Source organism: Galendromus occidentalis, unplaced genomic scaffold (assembly GCF_000255335.2).
Source record: "Galendromus occidentalis unplaced genomic scaffold, Mocc_1.1 scf7180000077485, whole genome shotgun sequence".
Taxonomy (NCBI): Eukaryota; Metazoa; Arthropoda; class Arachnida; order Mesostigmata; family Phytoseiidae; genus Galendromus; species Galendromus occidentalis.
This window is the reverse complement of record NW_003805473.1, coordinates 1,062,064-1,074,407: the sequence shown is the minus strand read 5'-3', so window position 1 is coordinate 1,074,407 and position 12,344 is coordinate 1,062,064. Positions and strand designations below refer to the sequence as shown.

General features: G+C 51.2%; 2 protein-coding genes across 2 annotated transcripts in view; one reads left to right on the top strand and one right to left on the bottom strand.

Moving 5' to 3' along the window:
• LOC100905439 (DOMON-like domain-containing protein nahoda) overlaps positions 1-12,344 on the top strand; it is a 37,268-nt gene that overhangs the window by 21,043 nt on the left and 3,881 nt on the right. The window contains exons 3-10 of the mRNA XM_029112171.1: positions 2,903-2,994; positions 4,683-4,914; positions 5,329-5,547; positions 6,513-6,805; positions 6,866-6,909; positions 7,027-7,628; positions 7,680-7,951; positions 10,247-10,464. Coding sequence (XP_028968004.1) covers positions 2,903-2,994; positions 4,683-4,914; positions 5,329-5,547; positions 6,513-6,805; positions 6,866-6,909; positions 7,027-7,628; positions 7,680-7,951; positions 10,247-10,464 — 1,972 coding nt within the window. The remainder of the gene's footprint in view (positions 1-2,902; positions 2,995-4,682; positions 4,915-5,328; positions 5,548-6,512; positions 6,806-6,865; positions 6,910-7,026; positions 7,629-7,679; positions 7,952-10,246; positions 10,465-12,344) is intronic.
• On the bottom strand, positions 10,912-11,892 carry LOC100902795 (uncharacterized). The gene has a single exon (XM_003745760.2). It carries the CDS (start codon positions 11,812-11,814, stop codon positions 11,077-11,079), a length of 738 nt encoding a protein of 245 aa, XP_003745808.2. The 5' UTR covers positions 11,815-11,892; the 3' UTR covers positions 10,912-11,076.

Sequence of the window (12,344 nt, the reverse complement as noted above, 5' to 3'; positions counted from 1 at the left end):
GGGTCGCGCACCATCCATCACTTTCCTCGAGTCGATTATGAGAATACTTCCTTACCCCCGAGGCTCGATCGTTGACCGTTGAATTCGGGATCTATCATCATCGATGCGGAGTCCCCTCCCAAGCGGGCCGCTGGACCTGCCGGTTGCCTGAGTCAGACCCTCCTTGCGCGACCCGTGCTCTTACGAGCGAGATCTAGAATCCCCCCGCGACGCACGTTACGCTTCTCTTCTCATCGTCAGCATTCCGAGCTGATTCCGTTTTTTTTCTGAAGATTTTCATTATTGATCTTCGGCCGGGGCCGCGACCTTCGGCTTCAGTATGCGCGGGTTTCCTTCGACGGCGAGGTAACTGTATCAACAACGACAAGATTGTACACATGCGGTCACACAAAGCTCGATACTGAATCGTTCGGCTCCGACAGCTCCAGACTGAAACCGCGGTGTTTTTTCCACTTCGCCGTGGATATCGGAGCTGCCGATTTCTTTTTTAACGCCTCCTTCGCCGACATGGAGTGAACTCGGAACTGAACGCGCAGGTCCCACGACCTTGTGCGTCGACCCGCCCAAGCTGGAGCTGATGGGTTGTCGGTCAAGCCGCCAAACTTGTTAAGAACAGTCCGAAGACTGTTCGCTGTTGAACAAAGCAGATTTTCTGTGAGTTCTGGATATACGGCGCGCTTCACCGCCTCCCCGACCGAAAGTCTCTGTTCAACTCTATTGTCATCTAAGGAACGTAGATGAGGTCTTCATGAGCTAAATACGAAACTCGCGTGGCCCTCGAGCAGAACTTCTGTACGTCAAGGATGCTTCGGAGCGACATTGTGACTCCAACGGAGAGAAAAAGTGATTTTTGCTCGCATGTGCTCCTTGCACTTCTCGGAGAGCATGCCGACCACATTTAGGCTTCGGGCGAATCCGCCGCTCCGAGTGAGAATCGTGCCAAGCCGTGTGCTCAACATTCGACGTTCCCGATGGGGCCGCGTGCCCCCTCCTCGCGGATTGACACTCAAATACGTTCCCCTGGTCGCAACTCGCAACGCGATTGAGAAGGCTGTCACTGAGTATGTCTGAGGGTTATGCATGCATGTATTATTATCGAAACGAACTTCTGTACTTCAATCCGAGGATTTCCAACGGAGGATATCGACCGCATATATACAATTATTGCGCGACCTTACTCTGGACAGATTCGTCGGGGCATCGGAGTTGGGGGTGCCCCACATTAGGGGGAATCCGATACATTATCTCTGCTGTCTACGATTCCCCACGAGGATTAATGAGGAAATCCTGAGAAGACGTCCGCTTTCTTCAATATCAGCAGACTTGGCCGGCCTCTCCTCATGTAGCCGGAGAACGCTTGATTCCATTCGCTCGAGCGGAACAGGATTTCCTCCCGCCGTCCAGATTTGATGTCGAGATGCATGACGCATTTTCGGAGGCAGTGATCGACACAGATCGCATCGGCTGTTCGGTTCAAAGCGATGCCCCAGCTGTCAGCAGCGTTTTGCTCTCGACACTTCGTCAAGTCATTCCCCACGGTCCATTTTTCTTTCTTCCGTCGCAAACGCCGTCACAGCTCGCGAAGACAACAACAACGGCATCAACAACATCGGCTACCACACGACCGCTACACGAGGGGCACCATCGGCAAGTTTGGTCAGACTGCTGTCATTCTAAATGACTATCAATGTTGCCGACCTTGGCTCAAGGTCGCGGCGCTTTGTCGGGAGCTTGTGACCGTTGCACGGTGGTAGGCAAGAAGAACAAGCTTCAGCTAGCCCGCCGCGTACCACCACCATGGTACTAGGGGGGGGGAACTACCGAAGCGAGTATTGAATGGACGATACATCCAAGCGTCTTCATTACGATCCATCATTTTATCATAAAGCTTATCTAGTGAAGCCAAGCCATAAAGCTTCCAACACACTTAACCAACAAGCGGCCCCGCTTTTCGACGATGGTCGTTGAGTGCCATCGAGAAAAAAGGGAACCTTAGACGATAGTATCGACAATAATCAGATCCCGAATGAGGCTCTCCTGGAAAACGCATGCTGCAACGCCCCAAGAATAGCTTCTGTTCTGAATGATCGCTGCTGATAAGGAAGCGGCTGACTCATGATACGGAAAAGACCCCACCGCTGTCCCCAGAAGTTTCCTGCATGATCCCAAAACAGAAGATTCTCACCGGAAGAACAGCGTTCTCCATCTTCCCGAATCCGATCTAATTTCGCGACTCGATACCGCTCATGAGTATGGCAATCAAACGTCGAACGGCGTCGATTGGAATTAATGTTTTCTCACCCACGTCGGATAGCCGGGCCTCAATGAGACGACCTTCAGCGTTTTGGCTTCGCGTCTGCGAATCGTACCCAGGGAAATCATATCAGTCGCGGATAGAGCGATTTCTAGATACGGAACATGTACGCCGAGAATCCCATTCAGCCACAAATATCGGTTCTGCCAACAGCTTTTCCAATACTAGTCTGCTCTACGGCGCCAGCTGACGTACATGCAAGCGGCCAGCACGCAGCGACGGTAGCCCTCCGGAATGACCGAAGATTAGATGATGTCGATTCTACAGATTTTGTAATTGATCGCGACTTATCGCTGCAGATCATTATTTCCAAAGGGCTAATCCGGAGCTGAGCGAAAGTTTAATAAGCTGTACCGAAACGTTGTGAAATATGATTACTGCACGAGCCAGTCGGCGCTTGGTAATTTCCTCGCCCAAGGGTCGTATACAGGATCTCCGCTCGGGGAAATAACAGCTCCCGAAGTCTGTGCGAGGATTTCAAGCATCCCTGACCGCGGCATGGCTGAAATTGGAGAATCATATCGACCTTGGTTGTGGATGTCACTCGATGGTCTAACACTCAGACGTTGTCTTTTTCGGTTTTTCCAGGGTGGCTATAAAGTCGAGCTTCTGGACGCGAACGAGAAACACGTCATGGACCTGACACCAAAGGATCAATGGCTCGGCCTCGACGACGCAACGTAAGTCCCGGAGCGAACCCGGAACGAAAGCGCGTTTGAGCTTTGTCGCCATTTGGATGAATAGTGGGTCGAGCCGTCGGACTGTGCGTACTGAAGATTTGTTTTGGCAATTCGGCGTCGACCAGAAAATCTCCATATATATGATGTCTTCGTCGCGACCGCGGCGGCCGCAGGTGTTGCGGTCGATGGCCAAACGGACACGGCCATTTTGGTTCCTCGCAAATTTCAATCGTCATGCACTCGGTACCCGATAATAGTTCGCAAGTCTCTCGCAATACTCTTATTCATAGCGTGCATATCGATTGTTCCAAATGAAGGTTAATAGATACGCTTGAAAGCTTCATTCCAATCTTTCGACTCAATTCCCCCCATAGAAATCTCGAGCGTCCCGGTTTCTCTGCTCAGTCAGAACTTTTAGTTTTTTATTTTGAAAAACTGACACCATTCGGCAGATTCCCACTGAGTATCAAAGGCAGAAAGCGTTTAAAAGGACGTGAGAATCTCGGCTCTGTGGTCTTCAAATGGGGAATCGCACGGATTGCGGCTTGTCCCAATTTACTCCGGTGTGATTTGCTCCCCCAAGGAAGATTTCGACTTTCGGAGGGAAAATGTGTTCTGGCACACCGCCCGTTTTTGCGGCAGGATTTCCCGCTATGTTTATCTTATGAGCCCGAATTTCAGTCCATAATTCTGTGGCTGAGACAGAAAAGAAGCGAATTTAATCCCACACAACATGACGGAAGATATTTCTCAGCGGTGGAGGAGGCATAAAAACGAAACATCCGTTTTTGCGGCACCTGCAGCCGCGGAACTCTTGTGCAGATTTCAATTTGAAAGATCGACAAACTGTTGAAATTCAAGCCCCGGGTCGCATGCCCGATGTTCCCAGTGCTCCAGGGCATCAGGTCCGGGCTTTTCGTCATCGTAGACGCCGGCATCCGAAGGAATTTCCGCCCTTCCACTGAACACCTACTTCGTCCAGAAATCTATCCGGCGCGCAACCGCGTGAAATCGTTATTTCCTTGTCTCAGGCCCGGAGTGATCTTTGATCTCTGACGTGTGGCTTGCTCTCTCCTCCGGCGCGGGCATCGTTCTGCGCTCGACAATCAAACGGCTATTATGTTTATTCACTCGGGACCGATCGGTATTTATTTGCCGCGAAAGTTCCCAGTCCAGTGGAATCGTTCTTCCGAAAACAGCAAAAGTGATGGAAAACGAATACTGCGGTGAAAGTCCCCTTCCATTTGATTTGCTCCAATGACTGCTATCACAAGTTGACATTCACTGCGGTGCCGAAAGAACTCAGCGGCGACGACGCGGCATTCCGCCGTTACAGATCGCGGGAGTCGCGATCAAAAAATTATTCCTTGAAACATTTCCGACGGCGACTTTTTCATGATGTTCCGGGTCAGTCAAGTGACTTTTTTAGATTCTATTTCCGAAACGGAGTCAGATCTGATGATTGAGACGACAAAAATCCACACTGTCGGTGCGTCGTTTACCATAATTCGACGGTCGCTCCTCCCAAGGGGTGTCTTCCGATTCTCGAAATGCCGGGGCTATCCCGCGAGCGGTTCAGTCGTGATCCTCGCTCTCGAGCCGTGATACTTTTAGTTTTTCCACCGATCCCCGAATCGAGTTAGGAAATTAATACACTGAATGAGCGATGATCTGAAATTATCTTACAGAGCCCAGGCTGTGACGCTGAAGCTTCCCCGATCGCTTCCATGCAAGGGCTGCACGATACGTCTCGTTCGACAAGCCGGAGAATGGGGGAAAACCTACCTATTCTGGAGCTGTGCCGATATAGATCTCATCTCTGTACAGGAGTTCACTGTTGTCTGTTCCGGCAAAGGACACATAGAAGGTGGTCACTGCGTCTGCGACCACCTATACGCAGGAAACGTCTGTCAGTATAAGGTGAGTCACAATTTGCGATCGACGTTCGCGACAGCGATCCTATGGCACCCTCCCGGCTTGACGACCATCGAGTAAATGCCCCAGACGATGGATTGATCCTGATGTCGGGCATTTTCCGGACCCCGAAAGGCGTAGTCATGTCTATGAAACTAGCCGTTGATGGACGGGGGCGTGCCCGAGACTCGGTGCGAATCCCGACACGGATTCGGTATCTCTCACAATCGAAAACTCGGAGCTCGGGCGGATTCGTATACGGATGGCGGTATATACGATTTGCCTGTTGTCACTTTCATTCCGGGAACTCCGCCCTGGCGGAATGTGAAGTACTTCTTACCCGAGAGGAGCGGGTCTTAGCCCGGGACCGACCTTCGAAAATTGGCGGGAGAATTTATTACAATTCCAATGCTCTTCCAGGATGAATGCTGGACTGATTCGGACTGTGGTAGTCATGGACGCTGCATCAATCTGGACGCAACAAGTTACCCAAAGATGCAGTGCTTCTGTGAACCGGGCTGGTTCGGGGAGAAATGCGACAAGAAATCTTCGATCAAAGTCCCTAGCAGAAAAGACCTCGGCAGCTACAAAACGAAGCGGCTCTCCGACAAATTCAACTTGTACTGGAAAATCATGGAGGTAAGCACTTGGTCACATGAGCGTCATCAGCTCGGTCCTCGGCGGAATATTCTAAAGGGCCAGCGCGGCCTAGATGAGAAGAACGATGCGTATACTGCTGCACGGTATATTTTCGGTGTTTCGGGGAAGCTAGAGGCGCTTACAGTGAGGGACGGACTGTACTGGACACGGTATTTTCTCATTACACAAGCAGCGTAATTTACGGGGAGCGATGCCGGCGGCCAGCGACGGTGAGGACACTAAATGGCGTTGCTCAAGCGACCTTGGTTGTTTTCTGGTAGCGAATCGATTCAACCCACAGCTTTCCGAACCCTAACGGAAAATCAATGATATGCGCGGAAGATGAGATCAGTGACTGTCCGGGATGCCGGTGCAAAATCGTATTTGGATCCCTCAGTATAATCATAGCTGCATCGCTCCTCGAGCACGCTACACTTCGACAAACGCCTGGTTATCATCGATTCCGGCCATTGTGCCACTCCAGGGAGACCTGAGAGTCCGAACGTTTCATGGTGTTCATGGGGACCAGGAATGCGGAGCGCTTCAAGTTGAAGAACACGTTGAGAAATACCTTACGCTCACATTACGGTGGAGATGTCTCAACAGGAGGCTTCGGCGTTGACACTGCTCAGAGATTCCCCTCGCCGTCATCAGTTTGAGGCCCAGTGTCTTTCTTATTCGACACTTGCGCAATTCCAAACCCATGACTATGTACTATTCGTCAAGTCGTACGATCGCTCAAAAATATCAAAAAATCTTCGTGACGATACATGGCCCCTGCGAAAGTTTTCGGTCCCAATACTAGAGCATGGGCCCGGAGGAGGCGCGTCGTAGTCTTCAGCACATGCTTCCCCCCAGAATCCGTCGTGCCCCTCTCTTCCTGTTCCGAAAACGAGATTAGCACGCCCCTGCTCAGTACGCCGTCTGTGAGGGATCCGACTAATGTATCTGAACTTCCTTCCCAGGATCAGGGCGAAATCGAAATGGTCATGAAAGTTAAGGGGACAACGTACGCGGCTGTCGGATGGCGTCCGAAAGGCATCTCAAGAGACTGCAAAGCTTTCCCTGTCATCGGGGCACCGAATCGGAGCAGGCGAGACACTGAATCAGAAGCTGATGCTGAAGACGCGGAAGGTGATGAGGAAGAGGAGAGCGAATCCGAGGAAGACGTATCAGAAGAGTCTGGTGCGGAACCCGAACCCAAATCAGAGCCTGAGCCGAAGTCCGAACCCGAACCGAAATCAGAGCCTGAGCCGAAGTCCGAACCCGAACCGAAATCAGAGCCTGAGGCCGCGTCTACAGAGTCCGAAGTCGACAGCAAATCCGATGAGGCTGCTAAGTCCGAACCAGCACCGGAGCCTGGTGCACAGCATGGAAAGAAGTCCGGATCTATATCAGTAGCTTCGAGTGAGGAGCGTAAATCCGAACCGGAACCGAAAGCGGAACCCGAACCTGGATCCTCTTCTGAGGGGCGTTCAGACGAGACCGACTACGAAGCTTCGGAGAGCGATTCTAAGGCAGAGCCCGAACCAAAGTCCGAGGCGGAGCCAAAGTCTGAGCCCGAACCTACATCGGAACCAGGAGCAAAGTCGGAACCCGAGCCGAAGTCGGAACCTAAACCACAGTCGGAGCCCGAATCAAAGTCAGAACCCGAACCAAAATCGGAACCCGAGCCTGAAACAGAGCCCGAACCGAAGTCTGAGCCCGACGCGAAATCCGAGCCAGAACCCACATCGGAACCAGAACCCAAATCAGAACCTGAACCCAAATCAGAGCCCGAACCTAAATCAGAGCCCGAACCTAAATCAGAGCCGGAGCCCAAGGCAGAACATGAGCCTAAATCAGAGCCCGAGCCGAAAACTGAGCCTGAGCCAAAGTCAGAGCCCGAACCTACATCCGAGCCCGAGCCAAAATCTGAGCCGGAGCCCAAATCTGAGCCCGAGCCCAAGACTGAACCTGAACCTAAGTCCGAGCCTGAACCGAAGACAGAGCCCGAACCCAAATCAGAGCCAGAGCCAAAATCTGAGCCCGAGCCGAAATCTGAGCCTGAGCCTAAATCCGAACCTGAACCCACGACGAAAGTGGGAGCAAAATCCGACAGGGAACCGAAGAGCGGGAGCGAATCGAAAAAGGTGAAGGCCTCAGTCTACAACGGCCGAGCATTATCCTCATCCAACAAAAAAGTATATCCGAAGAAGACTGCGTATACGCCTCGAGCTGATTTCCACGCTATGGATTGTACGGATATTGTCATCGGCGTCGCCAGAGGGAACTTGAGCCGAGTGTACGACTACTACACAAGAGATAGATCAACGCCGAAAGTTGACTCGTTCTGGGGAGGTGAAGATCACATCACGGCGGCGACTGCTTATGAAGCTAATGGGGAAACCGTCGTCATATTCAGGTACGTGAGCACTACCCCTTTACGTTATAGGGACATGCCACCTTGTGGATTTTCAAGTTGGTATAAAAGGTTTCGAGTAATAATTGTCTAAATCATGCTGTCACGCATATCTCATATTATTCAATTTATCAGTATTCTCGCTCAACTCTATAGACATTCATCGTTGCCTTTATGGCTTCTCAACTCACAAACTAAGAAATGCGTTGCTCTTAAAATCAGCAGTCAGTGAGCTCCTTCGCAAGACGTTACCTCTCATGGGAATGCTACAGTAGACATGTATCTCAGTCTCACACAAGGCAGACAAGCTCTATGACGGGAAGATCGGAATACTTCCTCGATATTTCGTTCTATCTTATTCGTAGACAGACTACACAATTTATTGCTATCGTCGCCACGAGAATAGCGGCCGAGCACCACGAGCCGTGGTTGTCCGAGACCGCACTGAGAAGGATGCCTATCAAATGACTAGAAATGCGATCCGTGGCTGAGAATAATCCGAAATGAGAGAGTCGCATGCTCTGTGGGAGCTGGGAGTTGACCTCGAGGAAATACAGGATGAAGAATGCCGTCTCGAGACCGTTGAACAAGCCCTCGATCGCGAGAAGGTATAGGCCTGAGCTCTTGAAGATGCCCGTCATCGATGATATCCCGAAAAAACACCAGTGAATGGCAGCAAGAGCGACGCCGCTGCCAAGGACGTCGTTTTGAGCATCGTTAGGAGGTGATTCTGTCTGACGAAGGTGGCGGCGACGACAGCGCCTAGAGAGTCCGACGCGAGAATCAGGGCGGGCAAACCGAGCAGCCCAATTATTGGATGCAGCCCCCATTTGACCAAATGAGTCGGTGTCACTTTCCAGGACAAGAATATTCCGGGAAGACGTCGAACGCTCATGTAGAGTAAGAGGCCGTGAGAGGATCTCAGGACGTGGAGCATTTTCGGGTACACATCGAGCTGCTTCCTCGAGACGAGCTCTCTCGCACTGCTCTTCCTTTTACCTGGAGTCGATTCCTCAGACTCACTGTCGCTTTCCTTCAGTTTCCTTCTTCTTTTCTCCGAGCTTTTCAAGGAGATATTATCCTCTCCATCGGATGTGAGAGCAATCCTATCCGTGTCGGTGGTGACTCCGGGGACACGCTTGATGGACACAATAATGAGGCTTAGAACAACGAGACCGAACGTGAATTGAAGGTAACCGACCGGTACTTTGTAGTAAACGCAGCCTGTCAGCAGCGTTTTGCCGACTCCAAGACCGGCGTAGAGTGAGCTGATGCAATAGGCCCAACAGACGACGCGTTTTGAGAGTCCGCCTTCTTTGCTCAGAATGTCGTTCGTTAGTGACATCAGTAAACTGAATGCCAGGCTTGCCAGAAAATGCAGAGTAGTGAATGAGAGAAAGACCGGTAGAACATGTTTTCTCGGCATATCCAGAGCGAGGAAAAGACCGCTTGCCAACACTATCAATGACGCTTGGCAGAGCCGTTTCCGAGAAATGAACGACGATACACGATTCTCGATGAAGTGCAGCGCAAAAAATGCGAGAAACCACGGAGTCGTCGAAGACAACAACAACAAATAGCTACCGAGAGGTCGGGCGTTCTCGCCTTTCGAATTGAAGAATATGGTGTGCACGAAACTTTCCATTTGACCCACGCACATCCCGATACCAAGAAACGCCATCGGTAAAAGCATTATGGATAGAAGATATCCCATGGTGCACTTTCTAAATCAAGAAGAAATCCCTTGACACCATTCAACAGCGGTCGGAAGAGATTTCTGACCGAGAACACAACTCTGTTTACACGTTGTCGATGCTCCTACCACCTGTCGGAGAGATGGATTCTGCTCGGATTTGTGGGATGGAGTGGAGTGTTCGAAAATGTGCATGCAGCCGAGGATACGACGACGGCACGCAATCTCCCAAGAATTGGGAGGTCCGACTGCGTTGATTGCATCGTTCCCTCGTTTCTCCGTCATAATACTTGAAATGGGTCAATGAATCATTCTGCCGGTCGAGTCTGCTGTTGACAGAAAGTTTTTGTTTCGTCTGTTCGACAATCTTTCCCGCAATCACGTGCCCCAGCTGAACACGCTCTCCGAGCGGTCTCTCCAGTGGGCTGCGCGACCACAATCGTCGAATCATCCCTATTCCCAATCTGATTCATATCGTCTCGATTTTGCCGCTCGGAATTCGGAGTTGTCCAATCATCACCACGAATGACGATACATAATTCCTCACTGCGGCAGCCAACCTTCTGTCTCCGGGGACGAAATTTAATTCGGAGACCCTCTTCCAGAAAACCTTTGATCTCCGACGATATGGCAGACCACAGCTTCGAGAACGAGCTCATGGACGTCATCTGGGCGCAGGGTCAGGAACACGGAAATTACGTCCATCAGCCAAAAACAGGTCTTGACCAAGGCAGAGCGAAAATACTCGACTTCTACCGACAAGACGAAATCAAATATCATGGACACAAGAGTCAGCGGGGTAAAACCACCATCAACTTCCTCAGTGAGTACTTGTTTTCTCTCTTGATGATAGTCGACGACCGCGCCATTGCCGAGTGGATCCCAATGTTTTCTCTCTGTTCGATCGGAGCAGAATTCTTGTTTTCATTACAGCCAGACTGAGCGCGTGGTTCGACTCCGTTCCAATAGATCCATTGAGGTCGTACAGACATTTTCCATGGCTCTTAGTGTGAGATCGTATTTCGATAGCTCGTTCGCTCGTTCTGAGCCTACAGCTCTATCCATCCGACTCCGCATCGCCGAATGCATCTCCTAAGCGCTTGAGTTCGGATGAAATTATCCATCGGGCCCTTCCTCCATAGCGTCAGTGCTACGTCCCATGAAATCGGGATCATGAGAACATACAGTACGGCTCAAGTTCTTTGCATCAGGCTCGTTTATTAGATCACAGTGAGGGAAATTCCCAGACAACAAAATGATGTCAGATGCTCCACTTCGAGCAGTTTTCCGCTTTCCATTTACAAAGTGTACATACATGCTTGAGGGCACGAGATAAAGTCTTCGAAATGATATGTATATATCCATCAAGGCACGGATGGGACGCCGCTTCTAGCGATTATCTAGTCAGACGTAATAGAGTCCGTCAACTCGTCTGCTATCTCGTATGGTGTCTGCCAGACGACGGAGGAACGAGCCTGAAGCCGGCGAGACAACTTCCAACCAGGAGATCCACGTGATCGATCTCGGCTCTCTTCGAAGTTTTTTTCTTGACGATGTGACAGACTCCAATGCAATCCACACTCGTCCATGAACGAACTTTACACGAGAGTAGGAGATCAGTTGCCGAGAGGACTTTGGCCGTGAAATGCACTTCGATCTTCTTCGTCAAACTCCGGCCGTCCTCTCCCAGCCGCATCTCGAGCTCTCGCTGATAACGAGTGATGTTCACAACCTGGAGTCGTCCACAACTCTTATCCATGTGGGGACCGGATATGGGCAGAACGTCCAACTGATCCCCGACGCGAACGGCGATGGGCGAGAACGCGAAGCCTTCCTTCGCGGAGTCAGAGTAGAAATAATTACACGGATCGTTCCGCGTCTCGCTCTCAAAGGTGATGCGTTTCCCGTAACCACGACCCACGCTCTCGAGAAGCATCGGCTGACCATCGAACAGGTAGTCGGGCGAATCACTGACGCGAACTTTGTACAGGAATCCCGGGATGACCCTCTTGTCGACGTAGGTGCCTATGACGGGCAGTTCGTGCTCTTCCAGCCGAGCTCCGATGTCTTCCACTCGCGAATCATCGATCAAAACCTCGTTCTTGACACTGCTCACAGAATTCACGGGTTCAGAGGACGTGGGCTTGAATTCCAGAGAGCCTTGCGTCATCATCAATAACAAAAGCGCTGATGAGGATGTTCTATGATGGTTTCGTGAACGAGAACTGTTTCCGGTGAATGCTGGAGCTCCAGTGATGATCTTCCTCAGGGTACCGGCAAAGGCTCATCTTATCTCGAGGAAGAGAAGTACTACTATTGCGGCGCGCCGAGGAGAAAGGGCACTCCGACAGTCAAGCGAGTCCGCTGTTCGAGTTTTCCCGGAGTTCGGTGCAATGTCCTGCAAGTCAACGATTGCGGTCATTCCAAGCAGACAGCGGGGCACATGTCGAGCGAAACTCCCGCTCCCGTCAGCGTAATTTTCCACTGGCACCACTCAGTTCGAGCAGGATCTTCACAGAATAGCTCCGAATGTTCGTGAAGTTTCGCCCCAATGGACTCTGATTGGCCTGGGACTAAGGGAGTCGGTGCAGCTTCAGGGTCGAGGCACACCTTGAGGGCACGTGTTGCACGCGGCAAAACAACTCGTAGGGGGAGGAGCTTTTGCTGATATGACTGGTCACCGCAGCCGGATGACCGGTGACC